The sequence below is a fragment of the Balearica regulorum genome, chromosome 3, assembly GCF_011004875.1.
Source record: "Balearica regulorum gibbericeps isolate bBalReg1 chromosome 3, bBalReg1.pri, whole genome shotgun sequence".
Lineage (NCBI taxonomy): Eukaryota > Metazoa > Chordata > Aves > Gruiformes > Gruidae > Balearica > Balearica regulorum.
In genome coordinates, this window is record NC_046186.1 from 120137313 (window position 1) to 120162656 (window position 25344).

General features: G+C 35.8%; 1 protein-coding gene across 3 annotated transcripts in view; it reads right to left on the reverse strand.

Moving 5' to 3' along the window:
- Positions 1-25344, reverse strand: part of SLX4IP (SLX4 interacting protein) — a 77829-nt gene that overhangs the window by 34586 nt on the left and 17899 nt on the right. For 2 of the 3 annotated variants that reach the window (XM_075749770.1, XM_075749771.1), the window contains exons 4-5: positions 5825-5914; positions 2217-2337 (exon numbers count right to left, since the gene is read on the reverse strand). In XM_075749770.1, the coding sequence (XP_075605885.1) occupies positions 2217-2337; positions 5825-5914 (211 nt within the window). The remainder of the gene's footprint in view (positions 1-2216; positions 2338-5824; positions 5915-25344) is intronic. The other variant, XM_075749772.1, reaches the window with a different exon arrangement.

Sequence of the window (25344 nt, forward strand, 5' to 3'; positions counted from 1 at the left end):
GGTAAGAACAGACTTGAATGTAACTTGAATAAACTTGATTCTTGAACAAAGCACTCCTTTCTTACAAATTACAGCCCTGAGCAAAGCAGGCTGAGAGAAGAGGAAAGAGATAGGTTTGGAAATTAAGTTCAACATGAATGTTCGTTATCACAGACTGTTTTCTTCCTTTATTTCTTTAGTGTTAATTAATGACAGTGAGATTAACTGCAGAAAACTAATGGAACAGTAATTCTGCCTCATCCAAAGTAAATATTCTTTAATTTAAAAGTGTCACAGGTATTACTGATGACCTCCTCAAATGCATATCCTTAAGTTTTTAATTTTCAGGAAGAGTCAAGCAGAAGATCAGTTCACAACCCTGGGACAGCATAACAGTATTTTTTACTGAAAAGTGCATGATATAAAAAAAGATCTAAGACCCTAAAATCTCACAAGCACCCTCAAATTAGTGTTGCATCTGTCTGCATATATAAAAACAATTATTATGTCCAGCAGTTTTATCTTACAAGATCATTGTTTTTGAAAACCCACTTTGTACTGAGGCAGGAAACTTTAAAAAATAAGTAATAACAAATATCACTCAGTAAAAGAAAACACAGAAAAACCTCAACAAATCTCAGAAATTCTGATCCCACCCTCTGTAATGTCTTTCTGCTTTCACTGTAAGAAAATTCTATCTGTTCACTCAAAACCAGGAAAGTAAAGGGATCTGAAAGTTCACGTGTTTATAAACATGAGTAATATTTTGAAGGGATAAAATGTAGTTACAACTTGCAAGGAAAAAAACAGTTTCAAAATGCTTTAGTGTCCTGAAGCACTTTTTATTTACGTGGTATTGTGGTTTTGTGAGTGGAAAAAACCCCTCCTGTCATGCCATAACAATCTGGCTCCTATATATGCCTAAAATTTCACAATAACAAGCCAATCATACAGTATTTAACTTGTGCTTTATTAAAATCATAGAATGGTTTGGGTTGGAAGGGACCTCAAAGATCATCTAGTTCCAACGCCCTTGCCAGGGGCAGGGACACCTTCCACTAGACCAGGTTGCCCAAAACACCTATTACTATTGATAATAGTGTTTAAAGCTGCAACCTTCAACTAGAATTCTATGGGAGTATACCTTTTCAACAACTGAAAACATTTTCAGAGACAAAGAATTTGTTCAGAATTAAAACTGTTAATATAACAGACACTGAATTCAAGAATTTGGATCAGTATACTGTTTGTATATTGTAAGTATGCAATTATATTCATTTTGGAATTAATATTTCAGTGGAGATCTATTTCAATATATCTAAGGAAATGTGAGAAACCATAGCCAACACAGCTATTGCAGCCTATCTTTTCTGTGACAAGTTTATAACATGCTCCAGGCTGGTAATAAAAAAAAGGTCATTATTTCTTAAGAACTATTTAAAAATAAATTGCTTGTGTGATATAACACCAACAAATAAGCCTATCAACTGTAAAACCCACCATGATGAGCAGAACAGCTAGTGAAATAACATTAAGCAAAAACTGGCAAGCCATTTAGCCCCAAAGCACATCTAACATTAAAGCACAAGCTATAGTGCTTTAATAGACTATCATCTTCAGTTTAAAACGTGCACGTACTGAAATTGCACCTATGAGTCTCACCACTCTCATACACACACAACAAAAATAAGTAATTAAAAAAAACATTCTGCTTTTATCAATGCTCTTACTACTACTCTTTTCTGCACAATTACTACTCCCAAGGTCATCAACACTACTGCCAAACCTACAGTAACACCCATGAAAAGACAAATGCCATTTATCACATCATAGCAACTTCTTACGATTGAACAGATTGTCCGAAGAGGGAGAAGTAAAGATACTATTTCTAAACTGAAAACTTCTACACTACATGTTCAAGTGGCAAGGAGACTTAAACTAGCAAGATTTCCATCAGTGCTAGAGGACCAAGGATTATATCATTTATTCTTTTTAATTCTAGAGATAGACTCTCATACAAATAGTACATGCGTTATGCTCATTTTTCAATGACATAGAAAATTAAAACCCACTTAATTTTTTCAGTAACATACCTGAAGTAATTTCAGACCCAAACACCAGCTATTTCAGGCTTACTGGCTTTCCCTATGGCAAATTTCTCATGGAAAAAATAAATAGCAGTTACCACCATACTTTATCTTACTCTGTTTCACAATAAGTTAAATAATTTATTTTACCGGTAAGAAACAAAGGACCAGATGTTGCATGTTCCATTGACTTCCATTGACCACGTTTACGCGCTTGCAAGTAGTGTTTGACCCTTGAAGCAACAACTTCTTCTAGCAGCATGCAGACCTCCTGAAAGAGTAACCATTGGCCTATTTAGATCTAAATTTACATACATGTCTACAGACACACAACAGAAATCAATAAAAAAATCACTCCCTTTCACATAAAAAGGAAAAACATTATCTGCAATTAAATACTGAGGTATTACACAGATGTGTGAAATGTATAATTTAGAGAATGAATGGCAACAAGGAGGGGCAATAAAGTAATTTTGCTACAAAACAAGAGAGGAAGTACATTATGAAATTCTCAACTTGGCAGATGAAATACATTATATTACAATACTAATAATTTTTGAACAACAAATCAGTTTCATTTGTATGCAACGTAAGAAAAAAATGTGTTAAAAATATATCATAACATTAGGTATTTAAGCAAAATATTAGTAAAAATCCTCCCAGGAATTGTCAACACACTATTTCACAGAATCACAGAATGGTTTGGGTTGGAAGGGACCTTAAAGATCATCTAGTTCCAACTCCTCTGCCATGGGCAGGGACACCTTCCACTAGAAAGAGTCTAGATTTCTCTGCAAGAATCTTTGTAAACCACAAGAGATATTTTGTTCAATTCAGTGTAATTTTGGGGGAGAAAGACTCAGAGCTAATTAGGTCACAGCAACCTAATTCCACTAGTTCATTTTGATTTTTCTGCTCATAAACATAATCATTGGTGTCTTTCGTACTTCCTTCAGCAAAACACAATAAAAACCACATACATCTCAAGAAGAACAAACCCTTCAGCCAGAATAACCATAGAAAAAAAAATTGGAGTAAAACCATAAAATTAATCTCTAGAATACCAGAATACATTTTCAGATTAATACATACCCACATATTTGAGACTTTCCCTCAGCATTCTCATTTTCCCTTGTGCATAACTATGTGCTCACAGAAATGATACTTTGTGGCACACAAAAATATCATTTTACCTTTCTACAGTGTTTGGACAATAGACAAAATTATATTAGTACCATCTAAAATAAAATATCTTGGCTTGAAATTTACCTTTGATTAATCTAGAAAGTATGTAGAACAACAAATTTTTAAAGTATTGCTCTAAATGAAAGCAATGCTCATGTATTGGTCAACCACAAACGGTATTTTCTCCTTACAGTAAGAAATACATTTTCCTTTCTGCTTGAAGAGTACAATTATAAAATACTATATCTGCTTATTCTTCTGTTTAACTCATTAAAGTGATCTCATTACACATTCCTTCACAGGACTGTGCATTCAGGTTAGAATGAAAAGTTCTAGAAAGCAGCGGAAACATGGTGTGCATTTGGGTCCTTCTGCAACAATAAAGATTAGCATGTACCTTCTTAATTTACATGGAAAATATTTTAGTTGTTATGCTTATGGAAATATTATTTAAATAGTTCTCCACAAAGAACTATACAGACCTATATTTTAGAAAGCATAAACAAGAGCAGCCTTCAAAAGAACCGTCCCTACATACGTTCTACCACTAAAAAGAACTTGTAACTGAGACCTTCTGTATGCGTACGGAGAGATCACAGCAGTGACCTGAATAGAAACCAGTTTAATAAATGTTCCTTGAAGTACAAAGATAAAAGTTTGACTTTGCTATTCCAGAGGAAAAGAGATAGGACAGAAAGGACAGGGAAATTTGAAGGGCAGAAAGAGAGAGAAGCTCCTTAATGCCTCAATTTGCATCTTGCAGCAATCCCAAAATGACTCTATATACAACACGTGTGACAGCAGCGCGCAAACCGTGGTCTTTACGATGCCCAGCTAGACAACATGCGCTGTTATTTCCTTACACCAGCCTCATGCATATGGGCGCTCATTTAGCTCCTAGCCTGCTCCATGTTCTCACAGGAGCTGGCAGCTGACAGGCCAGCACCGCTCTTGGGTGGCATGGTCAGCAGAGGCACTGCCAAGCAGCTCTGTTACACGGCACCCCTTTTCTGTAGCAGTGTCTCTGCCCACGCACCCACCTAACGTCCTTCCAGGGGGCTCCGGCTCCCCTGGAGAGCCGCCGACTTTCATCCAGGGTAAGCAGGGGATCAGCAGAAATTGTGCTTGTGTTACAAGGGGTCTAAGAGACATCTGCTTTTTCCCCACAGACAAGCAAAGAAGACTGCACCAGCATTAGGATTTTCCAGAATTTGCACACAACAAAATTGTAGAAAACTGCTTGTGACGAATATGTGTAAGCTCTCATAAAAAAATACGTAGGCATAATGTGCCTATAATACCTTACTGACCTTTTTCTTCCCACTTTAACAAAGACTCTGCATAGGACTTTCAGGAAGCGAATTGTAAAGTTATTGGAATCACACTTCTCAGTTGTCCAAAATATGCAACCTTTGTGCTTCACTCAAAATGTGCGGTCACAGAAATGTAATGAATGCTGCCCTGTCATGCCTCTTTATTAAATCAATCATGATCTAATTTCCTGAAATTCATATCTTTTGTTTTGGCAGTCTTACAAAATACATTTTGAAAACACTTAAAAGTCAGATAACCGGGATAGTAAAACCGGTTATAAATAGAAGGGTTAATGAGTATTCATTTAGTCAGAAAAAAGAAGTCTAAAAGATTTCCCCTGTTTTCTTCTTTCACTGCTTAATAAAGCTTAAATTGGATGAACCACATGTGGTTAAATATTCTGCTTTCACTCTCTCAGGATACTGATTTATTGTTTCTTTTAATTTTATTTAAATGTATTACTTTGAGACATTCAGGGATGCTCTGTAGTGACAAGTTAATTATGCCATTATTAGGAAAGCTATCTGCTGAAAATTACGGTAACAGAGACTTGCGGGAAAGTCCACAGGCATCTGAAACACGTCTTGCATTCGTTTTCAATAGGGAACTTCTCAAGTTCCCACACAGACTGAAACAGGGGAAAACTACCGTCAGTAACTCATCACAAGATTGTAGCAGAAACCATGCAGAATCTGATGAAAGTTACATTCATAATTTTGCTGGTCACTGATGCACTGATTTTCCACAATTTCATCTGTTGTTGGGGAGTTTCTTTTTATAAGATACAACGGTTCTACTACAGTATATCATGCATACTCGTTATGTTTTCTTGCGCTCTCTAAATGCAACACTATTCACGCTTCTCAGAATGAGAAAAAAACAGTTAACAGAAAAATATTTCATCAACCAGCTCTGCAAAAATGATACCTGTCACAATCTGTTTTACATCACTCAGGATAATTTACATTCATGAGAAATATCTTTTAATTTTAAAAAGTTAAGTCAGAAAAATCAAACCAGCATACACACATGTATGTATGCACACACACAGAGTTTAATTACTAAAAAGGCAAATTGAAAGTGGTCATTAGTGACCCAAAAAGCACATACGGTTGACTTAGGGGTCCCACAGCAACCATCAACAGTTAGGTATAACTAACAATATTCTCATAACACTGAAAAATTCTGAACAGTTCAAGGCAATCCAACTTTTTCCCTGCAGCCACATGCTTTTGAAGTAGAATTGATATTTGTTGTACCTCTTTCTCATGATCTGAAAACCAGCTGGTGTCTTTACTGGAGCCTTGAGGCAAAATATGAACATCCACCAAAACAGCAAAGTTCCCACACTGGAAAAAAAAAAACAAAACAAAACAAGGAAGAAAAAAAATGCTCAACTGTAGCTGCTAGGAAGCACATGTTGAGCTGACAAGGAGGTAAACAATCAGGTAAGCATATGCATCTGATTCAGAGATACACCAGGCAGAACATAAAACTGCGGAAGATTATGCAGTATGGAATTACAAATTTACCATTGTTTGTGGATTTAATGAGAAACAAGCACACCAGACCTATCTTGGATAGTTCACTGAAAAGTTTAAACAATAACAAACACAAGTACATGGAATTTTCTTCTGCTATCTATATGCCACTTTTAAATCTGAGTTCAAGCAAATTTTAACATGTGAAACATCCTTCACCAAACTCTCTTCATTCCATTTTCTGAGAATTTAGTACCATATTAGTTATCTAGTCTGCATTTTAAATTTAGTTCTTAAAAACTCAGCCTCTTTAGAAGTGTTTTCCTCTCTCAGAACTACCTAATGTAAAGAACAGCAAATTTGAAAAACTTGTGGTAACTACCTAATATTCATTGACATCTGTCAGTTAGCCAATACTGTAGTCTGAATAGTTAAATGATAATAAGGCTAACCTATTAATAAACACTATATATAGTTGTTAGGATGATACAGGATACATCTCAAGACACAACTATTTCTGAAATTCCTTGATAGGCTTTAACTGAAGATTGTGAGACATACGAGGTTTAATTATTTTCTTCCGTCAGTACATCAGTCATTACAGTGACCTTCTACAAGAAGGAAGGGTGAACAGCACAAACATGTCTCCGTAGTTCCGCTGTGCACTAACTCACCCCTAGCAAGAGAACACTGCCTTTTTTTAATGTGCAGAGGTACGGTGCATTACAAGCTAATGCTTTCCCTTTCTTCTACTGTAACACAGCACCAAATCTCACTCAGACATCCTTTAACTAAAAACAACTTGCAAGGTAAAAGCCAATTTCCATCATTCTGTTTTGGCTGCTTGTGCTGGTTGTGATGCAATAAACTCACTCTTTGAGAAGACTGGACATGTGCAGTCATGGCAATTGCACATGCGGAATGTCTGACGGAATAGAAACAACATCCTGATTCCAGACAAATCTCAAACGCGTACGCACAATCCAGTGTTAGATTGGTCTTGTTTCAAGTGGACGTTGCGGCACACACTTCCTGTCCTAACTCCCGCTCTCTCTCTCCACACTTGCTTTTCACTGCCAAACATCTGCAAACTCCATGCCAGAATTCCAATTGTTAACAGAATCAGTTCTAGAAATAGTATGATACTTAATTTTACACTATAGTTGAACATCACCTACAGTTTAAGAGGTACATCTATATTGTAGGCTTATGGTACAGCAGAAGTACAGTCTTTGAGAGTACCTTCACCTATACAGTTAGTACAAAGAACAACAAGATTTAGCATCGATTTTATTAATCATGACAGCATATACGGTAAATTAGAAATGTCTGGGTTTACAAACCACTTAGATCTGTAAATTATCTATGAACAGAAGTATTTAAATAATGATTTAAGTATAATCAAAGTATAATTCATGACCAAAATTGTATCATAACTGGAATGCAAAAGTTTGACAAATGAGACAGGCATTGTGCAACCAGTTTGAGAAACTTCTGAGTTACTTATAGGTATCAGTCACTGAAACAACAGAATGCTTTGATCTATTTTATCAAAAGGCTTCTCTTTCCTCCAGAGAGCCAAGAATTACCAGATGGCTGCAATAGCAAACCTCTCCAAGCTTTAAATTGATGACAAATATCTCTCAAAAATCTCTAGTGAATCATTAGTCAGCTCCAGCAAACTTTTGAGTTGACTACTAAACTTCAAAGTTAGTAGACATTGCATATTATAAAGAGAAAGCCAGTAAGTTATTCATGGTTCAGCACTTATAACAACGAACAAGTATTTGATACATCAAGAAAATTCAGATTATCAAGTGCTACATGTTAGTTTGCATCATTTTCTATCGACTGCAGAAACTTTATAGATACAGCTGCAATGTATAGACCTGTTTTTCAAGAAGAAATCATGTTTGTAATTTTTTTTTTTAATGGCAATATTTGTCTCATTTGCCAGTCTAGAAACAACTGGAAAAAAAGAAAATAACCATTTTTGAAACTATATAATGGAACAGTTCAAAATTATTTTAAGAATATTACAAACAGATGAAACATTTGTAGTACTTCAAAGAAAAACAAATATATATGAATAATGTGTAAATCCTTGTAATAGACAAGCTTTCCCAACAGAAGATTTCTACCCCTCTGATTTTCGGAGCATTCTTCTTGTAGTCAGCATACCTGGAACTATTCCAACATCCAAAAGCCAACAGTTTTGCCACTCAATTAGAACAGCCTTGGGACAGGACACAAGGAAACATAACTGTCACAGACAAAGAGGATTATAGGGACTATGAGAGTATAAACGCAGATCTTTCTGGGTCTCGTTACCTCCCCCCCCCCTTTTTTTTTCCTTGAGTCCTGAACATGATATAAGCAACAGCTCCCATGCAGGCTTCTTTGCACACTCCAATTATACAATACTTTGTATACTCTACACCCGTATTTATACTTTATATGCCTTCACATGGTACAGCTTTATGTAGGATATTTACACTAAGCAGCTCAATACAGCTTTAGCTGCTCCAGCAGCAAAGGAAGAGTTCTCTGTATAGACTAAATTCCAATACAAATAACTGTGGGAAACAGAGGGAAGTGGAAGAAAGAGGTACACTGTGTATGTTAAAAAAAAGGATAATCTTATAAAAGTTTATAAATAATTTTAATTTTTATTCTGAAGACATATAATTCCATGAAAATACTAGCTTTTATTATAGAGAAAATAAAGTGTTTCCAGTCACTGTGGCTGCAAGAAGCTGCTCATGTCTCCTAAATACTGTAACTGAAAGCCAAATAAAAAGAACAGAAATTTTTAATTTTATGTTTTCAACCTCAATCTCAAAATTTGCACTGGAAATTATTTTGAGGTGTGATTGTCAAAACTGAAACCGAATACCTTATTTGATGGGAAACACTTTTGTCAAGAATTAACAGCCAAACATTTCACTGAAAAATTAAAGACAAACAGATGCACCAATTTGATATCCTCCATAATTCTAGAATTCAAAACCTCTTCATTTTTACAAGCTGTATGTTAATGTTAACGTATTTACTGTAACAGTCTAGTAACATTCACTCTGTCATTAAACACAGGGCTTTTCATGATCACAGAATGTTGTCAGCATATTGTTGTACAGTAATGGCATCTAATTCAGAACATATTTTCAGGAATCAAATTGTTTATACAAATACATCAAACACATCATAGATTCTGCAAATGTAAAAGATAACCAGACATGTAACATAAACAGAATGAATACCAATGTGAAGTGGTCAGTCAGTCAAGGAAAGTCATCTGCTCATCACCTGTTAAAACCTTGGCCTAGGATAAGCACATATTATATGGTGGATTAGAATCTTAAATCCCCCAATAAGCAGATAAACACAACCAAATAATTTTTATTGCCATACTCATCTTTACAATCAGGGTGCTTCTATATGGGCACTCACATTTCTTTAAACTGCATCACTTCAAACAGCATAACAAGAGTCACTATAAACAAAAATTCTTGGGATGCTGGGAATAAGCATGGTGAGTTTGTATTCAGTTACATCATTCCAAATGTGCTGTATCATTAAACCAGACAGGACTGGAGAGCTAGCCTCCCAAGACACATATTAGCATTTCCCATTTCTGTGATTATTCTACGGATGCAGGCTATAGGGTCAGAATTAATTGATGCTTTGTTGAATAGGAAACATGTAATAGTTTGGCTAGTTTTTGGGGGCAGGCAGGAAGGAGGCGAGCTGCAACTGTCACACATGCTTTCACTTTCAGAAGGATAGCTGCAAATGTAGGTAATAGTAGTAGCTAGCTTGATGTTTGCCACCTATGCTTCAGATCAGAATGGTCTCTGCAGTAGCAAAAGCTTGGGGAGTTTGTTGTATTATTTGGTGTACAGAAAGAGAATACCTTTCCCCTATAAACCTTGCTTTGTTTATAATCAATTTTAATTGAAGATAATTTTGAAACGTTTCCCAGTTCCACTGGGAGAGAAGCATGCCCTATGCTGTAAAACTTTAGTTTTCCAGGCTAAGCATATAAGGAGTGTTTCTCTCTGTTACCTCTTCCCTGAGAGGTGTGATATTTAGTCACACTAATAATTTTATTCCACTCTCAGATGATGTCAGTAGTTAAAAAAAAATAGACTAGATCCCAATGACGACTCAAAAGTGTCGTGATGCTGAAAAGGGCTTCCGAAGACATAACTGATAGGAGGTATCCATGAGTGTCCAGGTGGCAAAAGCATGGCTAAGAGATTTTGTGGAATAAAAATAAAAATTCTTATGTCTTATATTAAACAGGAAAACAGAAAATATATTCCATCCTTTCTCCAAGTTCCTTCTAAAAACCAGTAAATGTTCTACATTCAATTGTGCAAGTTCAAACATCTACAGTGTTAAGTACAATTATCTATTGTCATTGGCCTATACACTGTGCCAACTATATTAGGACTATATGTATTCACTTTTTTAGGCTTTTTAGAAGCAAAAGCTTGTTCTCCTCCTTTATCTTTCTGATTCCAAAGAAAATGACATGTCTTCCTTTTGTTTATACATTTAGCACCAATGATGTTCAATATTTTGACTTTTTCTCTTCTACATCAATAGCAACAGGCAAAAATCATTTAAGCAACTGAGTATACAGCACAGGAGCTATATTTGTCATCACACAAAATTAATTTACCTTCATTTACAAGTGTATCTAGGAGGATTATGATTCAAGGTAACATACAGAGTTTCCCAAACCGTAGGACACACTTTTCCAGTAGCCAAATGCCTCAACTTGCATAAACAGGAAAGTCAGGATAGCTATTTACGCCACTCCCACTGCTGATGGCTATATGGGGGCAAAGGAGGTTTGGTGACACCTGACACTGTATATTTCTCATTCTTTTAAGTAGATACGGTTAAAATTTGATATGTGCATAGTTTTTCCACATATTTTTTCCAGAATCTCCAGGGCTTGGTTTTTTTGGGGGAGTTTCCTCCTAGGGAAAGAAAAAAAAAAAAAAAAGAGGTGGTGGTGGGGCAGGAAGGATATTATTTTTCTTCCCCATACAGTCAAGTTGCACAGAAATAGCTCCTCTCTAGTTACTGTTCAAAGCAAGATGGTTTTTCAACTTTGAATTTCTGGAGAGCGTTTAGAAACCAACAGTTCACCTTGGTTTTACTCTCATGAGATTAATCAGAAGGTCACTTAACAAGAGGAACTGGCGATTATAAAAGGACTTCTCACCAGCTGATCAGAAAGAGAGCAGAACAGACCAGAAAGAAAGCTCTGAAAGAAGCCACAAGCAGGAACCTTCAATTTTATAAGTCCATTCTTCAGAATACTTGAGAAATAAGAAGCAAATGTCAGGAGGGGGGAAAAAGTATATTCCACTTTTGACCTTTTCTCTTTTCTGGATAAGAACTGCTTGGGTTTGGAAATTTTGCAAAGCTTGTCGTTTGTTATAAATATTGCATGACTCTGAGAAAATGAGTTGTAAGCCAAAATCATCCTCAGCACTGAGCCATTCACTATATTATTGGGGAATCCGCAGCTGCTTGTACTAGATGCAAAATGGGACTACAGGATCTTGAATCACAAAAAGGGGAAATGATGGAAGATGTGCACAACTGGAAGAGTAACTCCAAACTCATGCCAACAGACTGAGCTCTGCTAAGTTTCAGAAAACTTTACAGTATCTGGGTTGTATATTGCAGTTTCGTGAGTGTCCAGCAACCAGGCTGCTCTTCAGAAATCTCAAACGGGATTCTATTTGATTTACTAGAGTTGCAGAACAGTTTTGACAAATAGCTGGTCTTGTTAAAGAAGGATTATAGCCATCAGCTAACATCGCCTAGATCTTTTTAGTCCCTTGCTTTCAAAAATCTGTAGGATCACTCTCCGAGAGTAAAAAGGGAGCAGCACGTCAACAGCAATGGCATAAGGGGGGCTAACTTGAAGATCTGTCCTCAAAGATAGCTATACTAAATTATACACAGATTCAGCAGGAACTGGACAACCTAAAATACATTCAGAGTTTCCAAAAGCAGGGAGGAAATTCCCCCTTTTATAACCTGAATACAAGTTATATCTAAATAATCCTTTGCAAGTGGTTGGCTTGCTTTTTTAGGAGTATAGTTTATGTATGAGAAATTCCTAAAGGGAGGAGTGTTTAATTTTATGGTGCTTAGGCAGAAGAAAAGAAGTAGTTATCTGAAAATTCAATCAGTGAGCTATAGAAGCATTAAGATCACATTCAGATGTTCCCATGCCAAGCAAAGAGGTGCAAGCAGAGAACAAGCCTTTAGCACAAACTTTTGAGAAACATGGTTTGAGAACACAAGAAACTAGGATGCAACATCAAGGCAGTATTTTAGACTCTTAAAAGATGCAGATGGACAGGATATTAAACATAAGAAATGATGGGAAAAAGAAAACAAGAAATACTTGTGAATGATTCAACCCTTAGGAAAATGTAAAGAAATCCAAGTAGTTTCAAATCTGATGGAGCTGTAATACTGGAGACTTTCAAATTAAGGACTAATACGCTGTTGTTAAAGCACGTAATTTTGAGAGATCCACCCAAATCAACAGCTTAAAATAAATTAATCAAGACAACTCCTTCAAGAACACCCTAAGTATCTGCTGAGGTAAAGGATCTGCATGGTTTTAACAACATAAGAATGCTTTAGTGCAAACAGAGCCCTTCAGTTCATCACCCACAGTCAGGCTAAGCAGTAATTAGTTAATCTAAACATCTGAACTGGTCTCTGAGAACTGCTCTATCAGGTAGAATGTTGAAAAAGAGGCCTAAATTGCATGAGAGAATTAAGCTTAATTTAGGTTGTCAATCTCTGCTGGTCTGATCCCAATTTCGTAGGAGGATTTGTAGCCTACATATTGAAAGGAGCCATGTAGCTGGAGCTCAAACAATTGCAAAAACCAAGTTTTTTCCTCAGGGCAAAGTCTCCAAGTAACAGTGCAATCTCAACATTGTTTTGAAAGGATATATACCATGTCCCTGCCTGTGTCAGAACTGATCCAGAAAAACAGAAATAGCAGCACAGTATTTGTTCAAGATAACAGAAAGATAATTTCAGATTCCAACAAGCTGCTTTCACCCTTTTGTCGTAAAATATTATTATGAAAACTATGGAAGCTTTAAAATCATAGCTAGCAAGCCATGAAGAAATACTAATCTCTGTAGCAAGCTGCATTTATGATACGTCGAGGAGGGTGAGATGCCACATTTACTGGATAGCTGAACATATTCACAATGTAGTTAGTTCTTAATTGTAAATTTTAAGAACATTTATTCTAGCCTGGACACACCAATGGAGTGCCACAGGATAACACAATATTGTGCATCACCTGATCCTTGGTAAGTGGATGCAAAAAAGATTAGAGCTACCTTACCTAGCTCTCACCCTAAGCTATCAACAACAAAAGCTTGGTATTATGAGAATGATTCATGATGAGAATAATGTCCTTGTCACTAATGTACTAAACTGGAATTTGGGACATCCTGTGCAGTTTGGATTCTTACCCATGTGGAAAGACAAAGGAACTAGTAGGCACCCAATACAAAGAGCTCTGCACGTCCGAATCATTCATTTTGTAATCATCAGATACTAGAGTGATAGGTATCATAATATATATCATATTGACAATTGGTAATGACTATTACTTCCTTTGATGTCCGCACCATAGATCCAAGAAGCACCTACTTCACTATCAGCTTCTTCAATACTTCCTCACAGTAAGCTAAATTTGAAATTCAGTTTACTATTTCTAACCATCACAGGCCTAGCAATTGGTTAAAACAACTAGAAAGATTAGAAGTTCATAATACCCAAAGGGCTTGCTTAAAGTCCTGCTAAATAACAGAAGGGATGACTAAAGCTTCCAACAAACCTAAAAATCACAAACAGTAAAAAGACAATGTAATTTTCTGAAGAAATTACAGCCAGTAATAAAAAGACCTGAGGACCATTTCAGACCTTTAACTCATTAAATAATTTTTACAGGTTTTCACATATATGCTCTACATGTTGTATTTTAATATTAATTAGCCAAACTTGATCACCAAGTATGTATTGGCAGGCTACTGATGTATTTGTTAAGCATATAAAAAGAACCACCATACAGGCTGGCTAAGGAGCTCAGTAACATACCACCTGATTTTATGTGTTTCGGCATATGCTGGTCATGACTCGAAAATTGAGTGCAATAAAAATTAAGGTAAAAAGACACCACCCTCAGTATCTTTTGTTGTAAACTCCGTCAGAGGAAATAAATCCAGCCATCGGATAGCACTGAAAACACAATTTACAATATTCTTGTAAGGTGAAGAGGAGATAAGCCACAGTGTTTGTTTGGTAAGGTAACAGGCACATTACTAAAATGAAGGGAGCAGCAGTTCTCAAGCATATGATGCATCCAGTAAGATATTTCTTGAGTTTATCGTACAACAGCTGCAGGGATGGGCCGAGTTCCCTCACAAAAACTGAATGGGGAAGTGAGGGCAGGTCCCACACCGGAAACTGTTCCACGTTCCCCAACTTTGCAATTATTTCACAAAGCCTCCGATTCCTTTATATACTAAGAGACAAGGTCTCACCTGCCCTAAAATTTCCTTCCCTCCCTCTCACAAAGATGTAACCTACCGCAGCATGCAGCTACTTAAGTGGGAAGCAGGAGGCAACAGAAAACCAAACATCTGCAGTCCATGTTTCCCTACAAAATATTTGCAGATGTTAAATCTTTATGCCAAAATAATTTAACAGATTAAAGATACATTGATTACACATGCTCAGACTTTAAGACAAATACATAAAGCAAAAGTATTTTTCATTTGCAAAAAAGGACTAGCAAGCCAAATTTCTTAGTATTGTTAAATTTGCTTAAATGGTTGAACTGGTACATTTTCCAAGTGTATAAAAGAAGTACTTTTTAACTCTGCGTTTTAACTAATTTGTCTTTGAAACAAAGCTAAGCCAGGAAAGTTTCCGAACTGCATGAAAGCTTTTTCAGAAGTAACGCAAGAAAAAAAGTGATTCACTTCTCAAAAAGGCGTATTACAAAAGTGACACCCTTTGGACAAAATCCTTCTATATTAAGTGGTAGCATATTTAGTCAACATAAAGCAGAGGAGAGGTCAACAAAATAATCAATGCTTTATTTACAAAGGTACCAGGGAAGAAACAGATGAGCCTTTCAAGTGAACCAGTGAAGCTCTAAATCTTACTGCTGAAAAGCAGAATCAAATGGATGGAGAATACATGGTATTTCAAAATGGAAACAGATCTGCAAAAACCTCAAGGAATTACCAGCTGGAAAGCAAAGGAATATTTTTTTTGCCATATCCAAGGGAAAAAATTGTTTTCATCTGGCATTGAACAGAGTATATAATAAATAGATTTTGTGCAAAATAAAAAGAAAAATGGATAGAAAAGGAATAGGAGCAAATGTACCACTGATTCCTGGTGGAGGTGTTTGTCACCAGAAAGGGCACTTAGAATAAAACTTAACCTGCTAAGGAAGCTATTTCCCCATTTGTCTGTCCTTGCTCATTCTGTGTCCATCTTACTTCTTCCAGAATTGAACAGGTACAACTGTCCCCTAACTAAACCAGTTTTGATACAACATCTGTTTTAAAACACATACTAAAAACTACTGAGTTTGATAGAAATAAATAGGGAGTGACTATTCATAAATCTCTCCTAGGCAACTTAAGAAGTGGTAACCTCTGGTAGGAGAATGGGGCAATGACAAGCAGGTGGCAGATGAGGAGATGTTAACTTAAATCAGATGCAGCTGAAAAAGTACACCTGACTCTGTTCTAACATCAGGCCTTCAGGAGGCCCCCAGTAACACATCACCCATCTATAAGGAACATAGGTGCATACAGCATTAGATTGTACACACGTTAATCAGGATTTACATGCACCTAACAGCCACATCAAAGATTTGTAACCAAAAAAAAGGTGAATCCTTCTGCAAATATTCCTCTTTCTGCAACTCATTTTTTTGGTGGAGGGGGGTAGGGTTGCCTACCATTTTTCTTCTAACGATTTGTAAAAATGAGTTAATCAACTCAGGTCTCATCCACTAGGGGAAAAGAAAATCCAAACTAAGTGCGATTGTTTTTAACATGAAAACAAACACTGAATGGACACAGAAAGAAACAACCTGTGTATACTTTAAACAAACATAGTTTAATCTATAATCGGTTCTGTCAGTTTCTGTAATTCTTTTTCACACTAAGTGCATTGATAGGTATTATCAATGTCATCAATCAAGTAATGAAAACCCAAGGGAAAACACTTCTTTTTAATAAAATGTACAGACAGTATGGGTAACACATTGCTCATTTTCACCTATTATGAAGTATAATAGAAACAACATGCTCCCAAGATTTCAGGGAAGTCCTATTTTAAAGCTGGGAGAGGGGGAATGGCAAGGAGGACTGAATTGTTCTCAAAAAATATTTATATATTTCACTGAGATCAAAAAAGCTGTTGCCTCAAAGAAAAAAAGACATAATTTTAGTAATGTTAAAAAGGACTATCAGTACCTAGTATTTCAACTGATATTTGGAAATGCATTTAAAATAAGTTGAAGCTTTAAATTTCAAAGCCAATTTTTTCAAATTTCCCGTGGATTATGTTACTAATTGGGAATATGTGGGAAATATTTCCCACAATTATGTTTATAAAAGTCAAGTTCCAGCAATAATTAGCAGCAATCCTAACACACGTGGAAATCATTAAAATAATTTAAAATGATAAATAGTGTTGATTTTATGTAACAAAATGTACATGTTAAATACATAAAAAGTTATATTGGGTCAATCCAAAGGTCCACAATGACCCATATGCTCTGACAGCAACTAGTAGTAGATGTTTACAGGAAAAGGTTAAAAAAGATAAGCAAATTATAATACTTTCCTTAGTAGATGTATCAGACATTCGGCAGTGTGACATTCCGGGGATTTCTATCCCATAGACTGTATCTGTATTTAGAAGTCATCGGTGATCGTTTTCTCCCAGAATTTGTTAAACTGGTTCATAAAACTGCATGAATTTTTGTATCCACAATATCCTGTGACAAGCAGTTCTACAAACTAATCACACGCACATGAGGAATCGTATCGTCCCGTTCATTTCAAATTATCATGTTGGTTTAATTAAATACCCTCGGTTGTTAAATTAGAACAAACAGTCATTTCTTATTTATCTCTTCCCGCCATCCACGATTTAATAGACCACTATTATTCCCCACCCACCTCCAGCTTTCTCTCTTCCAGGCTGTGTTAAATTGTTCCTTACACTGAAGAAGTTCCACACCTCTCACTAACTGCCTTAGTTCCACTAAGGAGAATTACAAGCATACGTAGTGTTTAAAAAGTAGATGTGCCCTTAATTTGTACCATGGTGCAGTGATGGTATTACTTACGTTTCTACTAATTCCCCAAACTGACCTGCCTTTTTAAAACACTGCTGTGAATTAAGCTGATGCTTTCAGAAAATACAAACTTTACGAAGTCACCCCTGTGTGGTAGTCCTGTGTTCAGGACCCATCACCTGCATCTAAGTTTGGAATTGTTCTCCCTTACCCCCACATATATGGCATTTACCTAGTCATCTGTCATTTTATTGAACTGTCAGTCAACGGTCTGAGATTTTTTTGCAATACTTCATTGTAAGCCTTTGTTATTCAGCTCCTTTCCCAGGTCATTTGCTAATACAAATGGTGTCTGCCCCAGAGTACCCTGTTTGACTCCAGTACTGCCTCCATCTCCCTTTATCCTTTAGTCAGGTAACCTATGTAAGGACCTTCTTTTTCAGCTCACTAAAACCAACTTTGGTGAGACACCCTGTCAATCACTTCTAGAGAATCTAAATGGGCTATAGCAACCAGATTTCCCTGTCCCTTATACTCACCGGTTCCTGTAAAGAAGCCAGGAGGCTGTGATGCATGACTTCTCCTTACAATGGGTGTTTTGACCTTTTCCTAATGTACTACACAAATCTGTACATCATTCATTCTGCCTTAATGTAGTTTGTGCTAATTTGCCTGCCAGGTGTTAGACATTGATCTGACAACTTTCTAGTCCTATCACACAAGGCATTCTCAAACACATGGAACTAGGGCAGTTTAAAAAAGAACAAGATTTACCAAAGTTTATTATTCACACATATGCTAAAATCTGGCTTTCTGTGTACTTATTCCAGTGCAGAGTACCAATTAACTAAAATAGACAACTATATTAAAACCCATTGTTTCTTTTGCAGCTAAGAACACAATGAAACTGGAAAATTAGTTTTCAAAGTTAATGTGTCTGTTTCAAAAATGTTGGCTTTTTAATGACATCTTAGTAAATAGAAAAACTCTACAAATGCATCTTAATACCCTCTCCTGTTGTGTACAAACAGAGAGAGAATCATGCTCAAGGTAGTGCTTTTTCCCTCAGCAGAAAATGAATTCTCCTTCACTCGTCTCCCAGATTCCCCCCATACTGAGCCAAACTGCTGGGGAAAAAAAAAACAACCCACCTTCTGTAAGATCATAATCTTGTGTAAAACAGTCCCTTAACATTTTTTAATCATTTTCTAGACAAAAATACATATATTTCTACATTTATCATATTCTTTTTCTCCTTGGTCTATGAGTAAGCCTATCGTAAAAAATTGCCATAGGTCTCCTCATGCTTCATGACATTTTTCATGAATTTAAGTTCATCATTCAAGACCTTCTCTGTGCCTGCCAAGGTCACAATTCCTCCTTAATGCATCTTCTAAATGAGTAAGTGCTATAGTAAAACTGACAGAAGTAGTTCAGTGAAGTAAGGTATGCCATCCAATAACAAGCATCTCAGAAGTCACCTAGCTGAATGAAATCCTGCTTAACTGCAATGTTTATGTTTATCCAGCAGTATGTTAAAATGGAAAACTAAAGCTGAATTACTTAACATGTCTGCACCGAATTTTGCATAACCTGTATCTACCTGCTTACCTCTGTAAGGGGGAAAGAAATACAGTGTACATGCAACAAATCCCTACCTGCTGCATTGCAATTTGATGCTCAGAATCGATAAAACCAGGAAAACCATCACTGTCAACTGCTTCATATCCCACAAGGGGTGAATCATTTTCATCAGTTTTGATTTTGCTCCTCTGAAAAATGAAATTCTTAGAGCAATACAGCATTTTGCAATAATAAAACCAGTGCATTTTTCTTTAAAAAAGTCAATGATGAGTTGCCAGAGCTGTAAAAACTAGGCCCAGTTCACACTACGTGACAACATAAACAACTGTTTCTTAACTTGCTAGTCCTTTTAATTTATTACCGTATCAAGGAGATATAACTCAAATTTGCAATCAACAAAAAAAATAACTATTGGTGCATCAGCATAGGAGAAGACTTTTTTCCCTGCTTGCTGAAGTACAGTTCTGGTCTGTATCACTCTCAGTTCCCAAGCCTCTTTCCACCTCTCCTTATCTCAGTCTTCATTTTCCCACTGTCAAAGAGTGTTTTTCCAGGAAGCAAAGTTATGGTAAAGATGAGGAATATTGTTCAGCACCTCTTTGCCCTTTGGCACCGCTATCAAACACTGGGATTTTTTCTGCCACATTAGCAGAGATCTTACAAAAAACACATTCCTTTTTGTATAATGTAGATGGTGGTCACTCAAACAATAACCAGTAACAGATGTCTGAAGTGAGGAGAATGGACTATTTAAATAGAACTTTATAAATTCTGATGATACTTTCCCAGATTTGAAACCTTGACACTTAATTTATAACTATCAGTATGGTCATATACTTTCCTTTGTGTGTTTATTTCTAGTTCCAACCTCGGTAAGTATACTTTGTCCATCATGCTTTAAGTTTCACTATGACCTTGCTAATCTTACCCTCAACTTGCATTCATTTAGTGGTGTAAAGATAGTGGTAAAAAAAATGAAAAACCCTTTGCAAAGAATCCAAAACCTAAATAAGGAATTCTGACAGGGGCTATGAACTTAAATGCTTACATAAAATTACTGGTCACATGCAGTAGTCTGCAGTGACCATCTAGGAAAGTTTTTCTTTCAAAGGAAACACAAAAGTATGAAAGAAATGTAACCTGCCAGAGTCTTTTCCATTGACATTTTAATGCTTCAAGATTTGTATTTAGGTCTGCTATCCAGGGATTTTTAAAAAGCACTCTCACTCAATATGCATGGGAAATGAAATAGTAACTGCTTTAAATATCCTTACAGTTTAGTATTACAAGAAAATGTTGGACATTTTAGAAATTCTCCATGAATCTACACGTAAACCATATCTGCCAATGGCAGTTTTACTTATATAGAAACAGTAGAACTAACGATCAATTTGGCATAATACAGAAGCAGTTTAAGACTACAGTCTTAATGGTTAATTACGTTGTTTTCACCATCCCTTTTAACAAATAAAGATTCCTATATGTATTTCTGTTTACAGCTGCTTAAGAAAAAAAAAAAATTTAAATTATCATTCAAAAAGTCCATCTCAGCTACAGAAACAAAGGATACCAACAATAGTACCAGCAATAGAAAAGCACAAATTTTAAAAGACAAGGCCAAATTCTGACATTGTAACATCTCTGCATAGGTGCAGAAAAGGTTTACAGACACACGTTTAGAGACAATTCGTTGCACTTGAGGACAAAACATACCCTTCGGGATCTTTAAACTTGCCCATACGTAAAAATAAACAGATCCAGTAAAAGTTGCACATTCCTGATTAACTTTTTAGAAAAGTTGAATAAGATGAATAATAACCCCAGAAAACATGTAACTAACATTTTAAAGCTTTGCAGTCAGCTTCAATAGCATAAATCCACTTGCATCAAGACATTGAGCCATGAATTTCAGGGTCATTTTTAGGGAATACACTTCCCCTTTCTTCAAAAGGCAGTGCAACAGTAGTATCCTGTGTAAAGGTGGGCAGTAGATAAACAGAGTATGAAGCATTCTTCCAATAGATCATATTACAGGTCAGAAAGTTTCTTTTCTTCCTGTTACAATATTCACCTGTACCCATGTTATCGGAAACCCAAAAAGTTCAAAAAGACAGGCTGACAAGATGGAAAGGCCTCTTTGTATACAGCAGTAACATTTCTGACAGAACTTAAGCAATGCCAACCAGTAGTCAGAAACTTTATATTAAAACACATGATGATAGATGCTGCTAATATAACATGATTTTATTGCTTTAAAAAAAGCTACAGCTGTCATACAATTTTAAGTGTGAAAGTCAGACGAGCAAAACCAAAGGATGAACACTCACATGCTGCAAAAAGCACCTCCCAAAGACAATGGCTGATAAAACTTTGCCAAATAAGGATCTTCAACGATACCTGCAGAGCTGGACTGCTATGGCTGAGTTTTCACTTCCTACATATCTGCATCTTTTTAAAGAGCCAATGCAGGAAAGAATACACTTTATAAATTAAATAAAAAACCCTAATTTTTTTCCATGGATTTCAACGGAAAAAAACCCCTACATTAGAGATTGAGAGGGAATTACCCCTTGCAAAGCAACAGAACATATTTTTTGATTAAAAAACTTGATAGTATGCTAGCCTCACAACTGTCTTTGTTAAAAGGAATGAAGAAACAGAGATGACAGCACATGACAGATTACAGTTCCTGGATATCAGGAACGCAGAGTACCACAGAGACAGGAACAAGTGAACGCACTGTCCGTTTTATCTGATTCGCATTAGTAAGAGGAGGACAAAAAAAGAAAGAACTTTGCTTTAACATGTTCAAGAATGTTGTTAAGCTTCGTTATACTTACATATAGCCATGTATTTACGTCTTTATATTATTTTTTGCTTGACCTTAGTAACAAAGGTCCACTCAGAGCTTTTTAAAAAGACAGAGACACAAGCATTTGTATATAACAAACACAGCAAAAATACATGTTATAAATCAACTAATAGGTCCTACTATGTTGCTATGGGACACAGTTATATGAAGAGGAAATATTTCCTTACTTGTCTGACACCAAGAATGAATTTGTGTGATCTACTGTAAAGTAATTAACATCAAAGAGAACACTAGAGACCAGGGTGTGTAAACATTTTAATTCATTAATATTAATGATTATTATAATGACAAAAGTGCTAGATGCTCCAAATCGCCCTGGCTTTAAAGGTTTTCAATGTGGCCTTCAACCTTCCTTCATTAGGCTGAAGCTTACTCTGAAATAGTTACACTAAAAATTAATAGATAAAAAGTCATCCTGAGCTTAACAACAGTTACATCTTCTTGACATCATACAACACATCATGAATAACTGAATAAGCGTGACTAGAAAAAAAGGTCATTAATAGATTGTATTCAGTAAAAAGCCTTCACAGACCAAAAATTCGTATTTGATACTACAGAAAAACAATGAAAAATAACCGCCTACAAAAATCTTCAATTGTATCAGTTGAGTCTTTTTCAAACATTTAGGCAAATATACAAGTGTTTAAAAGCCATTAAGAGAAATATACACTTTTTAGATAAAATGTTAGACCTTTTACATAACGGTAGATGACAAAACCATAATAAAATCAAAATTTAAAAATCTATTCATACAGATATTCTATTTTAAAAGTGGCTTGATTTGTTTTGTAAAGCAGCAATATCTTTCTATTTTACTGAGGGTGTGGAGATTATCCACATTTATTTTATCCTCCATTAACTGATTAAAAGTAGGAATAGCAAGGAGATAAATGTTCAAGAACAGGACTGATCTTTCTAACAAAGTCTTGAAAAATGGACTCCTGGAATAGCTTACCTATATGCCAGTTAAGTATACCTTTAAAGATATGCTTCAGTAAGAATGCCACACTGAAGTGAACTTTATTTTTCCAGCTTTACTCAGATACTGTTCATCTCCTTGTAAGAAAAATGCATACGGTGAAACAGTGATACATGAAAAACACAATCAAAATATACTACAGAAAGATTTCAAAAAAGGCCAAGGACATCATACATGCTCCTAGATGACCACAGGTAGATTTGTTAAACAGTTTCTGAATATGACTTTGGTAAGGGCAGACAGAAAACTGATTAAGTAAAATCTGCTATACAGTGACACGTTGACTCCCACAAGGAAATTAGCAGGATTGGAAGCACCACAGAAGTCTCCGCCAATTGAACCAATACAATTAACGTACAGTAAACTATCATCCTTTCTCTGGATTAGTACTGGAGAAGGATAAAACATTTTGCAACTTTTTTTCACTCCAGGAGCCTTAGGGTCTCTTTCCAGCATGCAAAGATCACAGACTATAAAGCAAACAATTGTGCCATCATCCCCCAAAAAAGACACTTTCCAGCATCTGGATATTCCTAATCTCTTCCCTATTTCAAGCTGCCAAACCCAGTCTTTCAACCAATTAATCCTGCCGCTCAAGATTTTCCATCAGTTTGAACATTCTTTACTACTCTTAATCCTCATTTCATCATCAAGCCATGACCAATTCGTGTTTGACTCCCCCTGCTCCATACTTTGGAAAAAGAAAAAGCAAGCAGGAGACTATTGCCCTGTTCCTAATCTTCTCTCCATTCAGCCTTTTAGTTCGACATCCCTGCTCCAATGTTGATGTCCGTCATTAATTTTCTCCTCATTCCTGCTCCACTGCTCTCATAACAGTCAGTCTCTGTTCTTCACCTAAGCTACTGAATCCCTGTAGCCCATTCTCATGCCAGCCACACCCCAGTCTCTGCTCCATAAATAATAAGGATCTGCAGCCATTTTTGGTTTGTTTGCCTTTTGTTGTTATTGGGTTTTTTTGTTTTAAGTCAATCATCCCACCCTTTCTCCTCTTTGCTTTCAAATTAGTCAGACTGCATCTTCACCCTTCTAACCTCCAGTACAGCAGGGGCCACTAAGGTCAAAGGAGACTCACTCTCAGTAGAAGGTTTTCTTAATGAAAAATTGAATCTACTGAATAAATGTAAACTGATTTTCCCAGATGTGTATAACTTGTGGGGAGATTTCCAAAGCAATAGCAAAGGACTCATCACAAAACTCAACTTACAATTACTGTCACTTCTTAATGCCTGTGATTTGTTACCATTCAAAAGACTACAATACATATCTGGTAGGTATGTCCAAAATTTACCGTTTGCAGGGAAAAAGCAAGAAAAAATTAACTTATTTAATATATGTATTAATATATACATTAATATAGAAACGTTATATAAACACTATACAGTATGCATATATATATTGAAGAGGCCAAACACGTAGTCAGTTGACACTGGGGGGAAAAAAAACCCAAAATGGTTAGGAACAGTTTTAGAGGAGCTCCTTTGCTATGCCATAATATGCACCTAGAAGGTGATCTACTGGTTCTGGAAAAATATTCTGTTCCAATTACTGTACTAAAATTATTTGCACAGAATTCACAATTTAAGTTAAATGCTTAAAATCTTGGACAACAAAACTGGTATTCAAGAATTTAGTTTTAACTAACAGATAAAGATCATGTGCTGCCTCACTTTGTAATTTATATTTATCATTTCTCCATGAAAGGAAACGAAGCCAGTCCAGACAACTGAACATGAATGATGAAACACTTTGATTTTCTTTGTTCATATGCTGTTTGGGAGAATGGTATGTTTGGTTTTTACTGGGCAAAAGATTTGTTCAATTTTTAGCACATACAAAACATTTGGCCTGAGAGGTATTCAGTAATGGTAAGAGAATTTAAGTAGCAGAGAGCATTTAAGTCTTAAAAATGAAAAGATAGTGATCTACAAACTGAAAGCTTTACCAACCTCCTATAATAATAGTGACATTTTTATTAAAGTCACTTTATAATAGTGACTTTAAAAATACAGGTTTTAAGAGTTTCAGATAATAGCTTATTCTATCAGCTGACTATTCCTAAAACTCAGTTTCCCCTCATTAATTTAGCTCATTCATATTGCAATTCTATCTGTGTTTTGAGATTTTTAAAGCGGTATGCATTCTATACTATGCTGTTATTTTTATCTCTGAAATAGGAAAACAAATACTTTAGATTTGTACAAACTTATAAGAGAAGCTCAGGTGAAATATTTTAACAAAGTGTCCCTGAGATCATGGAATTAATGGCAATCTTCTCAGGAGCAGTGGCAAGTTTCAGTTAGTAATTATACAGTCTACTTCTTAGTAAACAAGACAAATCCTTTACCAAAGTTCTGTATATATGCTTAGTAAGTTTTGGGGTTTTTTTGTTACCTGTAAAACCTCAGAGATACACTGAAACTAAATTCATAAATATATTAATA